The sequence below is a fragment of the Pundamilia nyererei genome, unplaced genomic scaffold (genome assembly GCF_000239375.1).
Source record: "Pundamilia nyererei isolate P.nyererei 1_Seehausen unplaced genomic scaffold, PunNye1.0 scaffold00336, whole genome shotgun sequence".
Classification (NCBI taxonomy): domain Eukaryota; kingdom Metazoa; phylum Chordata; class Actinopteri; order Cichliformes; family Cichlidae; genus Pundamilia; species Pundamilia nyererei.
This window is the reverse complement of record NW_005187737.1, coordinates 85403-88294: the sequence shown is the minus strand read 5'-3', so window position 1 is coordinate 88294 and position 2892 is coordinate 85403. Positions and strand designations below refer to the sequence as shown.

The 2892-nt window shown below is 38.8% G+C and overlaps 1 protein-coding gene across 1 annotated transcript in view; it reads left to right on the top strand.

Annotated features, from left to right (window-relative positions):
• capn1 (calpain 1) overlaps positions 1-2892 on the top strand; it is a 31248-nt gene that overhangs the window by 18893 nt on the left and 9463 nt on the right. The window contains exons 5-6 of the mRNA XM_005751966.2: positions 397-530; positions 1821-2111. Coding sequence (XP_005752023.2) covers positions 397-530; positions 1821-2111 — 425 coding nt within the window. The remainder of the gene's footprint in view (positions 1-396; positions 531-1820; positions 2112-2892) is intronic.

Sequence of the window (2892 nt, the reverse complement as noted above, 5' to 3'; positions counted from 1 at the left end):
TTTTCTTCCTGTGTTGGTAGTGATAAATTGGAAAGACACATCTGATTGGTCAGGTTTGTCTTTTTTGGTAATCCTATCCTAAATCCTATTTCAGTGAAACTGAGTAATTAGAGATTAATTAGTATTAGTTAGACTTAGTTAGACAAAGGAGATTATAATAGCGCGATCTGGGATTTGAGAGAGCCATTGGGATTCAGAGGCCAACAAGTAGTACACCAATGCTAATTTATGTCTCTAACCAATTCTCATACAAGCATATTAAAAATGCACGTATAAAGGTGATAAAGAGTTTGAAATTATGGTCTTGAATGTTTTAAAATGGGCCCAGGTTCTCCAGAACTTCAGCAGAACGTTAAACCATCTCTGTATCGCTGTTCTCTGCTCTGTTCTCCACAGTTCTGGCAGTTTGGCGAGTGGGTGGACGTCGTGATTGACGATCGGCTGCCGGCGAGAGATGGGAAGCTTCTGTTTGTCCACTCAAAAGATGGAACTGAGTTTTGGAGCGCTCTGATGGAAAAGGCCTACGCCAAGTAAGAGTGGTACAGGGGACGGCACCTGAGGAAAAAAACTTTAACTTTAGCAAACGCTGATCTTTAATGTGTATTATTTTGTCCCTGTAGGGAAAGCAGCCTCTTTCATATTCTTCTTATGCTTCAAATAAATAAGAGAATCTGTGCATCCAATGATTAGATATGTTTTATTGAATGGGTCAGATCTCTGTCTGACTTGATTCTACTCAGTCATGAGTTAAGACACCAAACTTGGCATAAAGGTGCAACTTATGGCCCTGAAGTGTCTTTAGCATGTCAAATATTGTTACGTCATCATGTTACCTAGCAACCACCTACCAAGAGGCCCTTATGACGCAGTAAGCGTTGTATCTTACAAATTTTATGACGATACCATGTCATTTATATTCACAAAAAATGGTTAGGATGTCATGATGTTGCATAGCAACCACCTAACAACAGTCTAAAAACACAGACCTAACAATACTGCAGCGTGAGCATGTAAGAAAGATGCAAAAAGATTGTAAAATGTGTTACAAGTAGCTGAATGATAAGTTGTAATCACCTGTAAATTATGGATTGATCCAAATTCTGTGTGTTAACCTATGTTATCTGCACTTGGACATGTTATGGTTTCACTTTTATCTATTTTTCTTACACTGTCATTGAGCCTTTCTGCTGTTTGCAGCCTGCGTTTACACTCAGTCAATTCTGGTGCATTCTCGAAAGAACAAATGTTCCCTCGTATTTCCTTTAGTTTGTTTGTTTATGCTAACCTTACAGTGATGCACACATGACATGAAGTTGTGTCTGCTCAGGTTTTAGTTCAAAACAAAATCTGATCACAATTGAGGTCAGTTTTCATTAATTGTCCCCGGCACTTCAGAAATGAGTGTTTCTGGTGCCAAAAAACTTGTGGCCGGCATGATTGAGAAATACTTGAAGCTCTTAAAGAGGGCCTGAAGAAACACAGCTGCTTGAGTGGACAGCTGTGGCCCCGGTTGTAAATTTTGGTTGGCTGTGTAGGAGAAACTCATCATTGTTCCTATAAGTTTACAGCTTCAGATTTATAAGAGCTTCCTGGATGAGTGTGACGTAAAAGTAAGATTACACATGTTCCTGTGCAGCCATATATGGTATTTTAGCACATTGTTAAGCAGTGACACTTTTAAATGGGAGCTCTCAAGTTTGAAAATATAGAAATAAGTTTCTGCATATATTAGGGTTTAATCCTCAACTCTAATATTAAACTATGCAGTATATTTATTTATTTTGTAGTGGGACTCCATTTAATTTCTATTTCTGACGCAGGTTGAATGGCTGTTATGAGGCTCTGTCAGGCGGCAGCACATGTGAGGGTTTTGAAGACTTTACTGGAGGTGTGACGGAGATGTACGATCTGAACAAAGCCCCCTCGGACCTCTTCAGCATCATCCGCAGAGCTGTTGAAAGAGGATCACTTCTCGGCTGCTCGATTGACGTCAGTACTGCAACATTCATTATTGTTACTTTTATTTTACCAGGAACTCCCACTGGGATCAAACTCTTTTACTCTTTTCAACACCAAATACAAAATGCACAACATAATGCAAAGTATAAATGATGACGCTAAACAATAAAACATAAAGTTGCTTATGAAAAGAAACAACCACAAGTCTCCTTCACTGCGTTCCTTACTATCCTTTTAAATTCACTGGTAGATGAAGGCATGTTTTTATATTATATTCATGTAAATTATTCCAAGTCCAAGGTTCATAGTAAGAAAATGCTTTTTTTTTTTTTTTTTACTTTAACAACAATCCTTACATAAATTTCCTCCAGTGTACAATTCATTTTATAATATGAGAGATTTTGCTATATCTCTTGCAGTTCAGAGATCCACATAAACTGTGGACCAGCAGCTAAAAGTCAGAAAAGTCTTCTCCTCAGTATCACCACTGGGGCTCAGGAGGGTCCTGTAAACAAAGCCCGTGTATGGAAAACCAGGAGGGCGCAGTGAGGACAGGGAAAGGTCTGGAGCTGGCAGGAAGTCAGTGCAACTGTCAAGGACACTTTAGCAAAGCTTGTGTTTGCAGACAGGGAGGACTGAACTTCTGTAATCAGTTTAGGCCTCCCTGTTTCACTTGGGTCCAAAGAGCAAAATTAAAAAGGAAATGCGTTTTCTCTTCCAGAGATGATGAAATTGTAAATGATTGACACGAACAGGAACGAATAAACAGAGTCTGTTTGTGTTTCTGTGCTTAGGTTTAAATGACACAGGAAAAATCTTCTATATTTACCCTGTAGATTTATTCTTTGAGATTTTTGCTTTTAATGAATGTGCCATGCTGTGAGAGTGACTGCTAATTATATCGTTTGATTTCACCGACCTGCAAAAGTACGC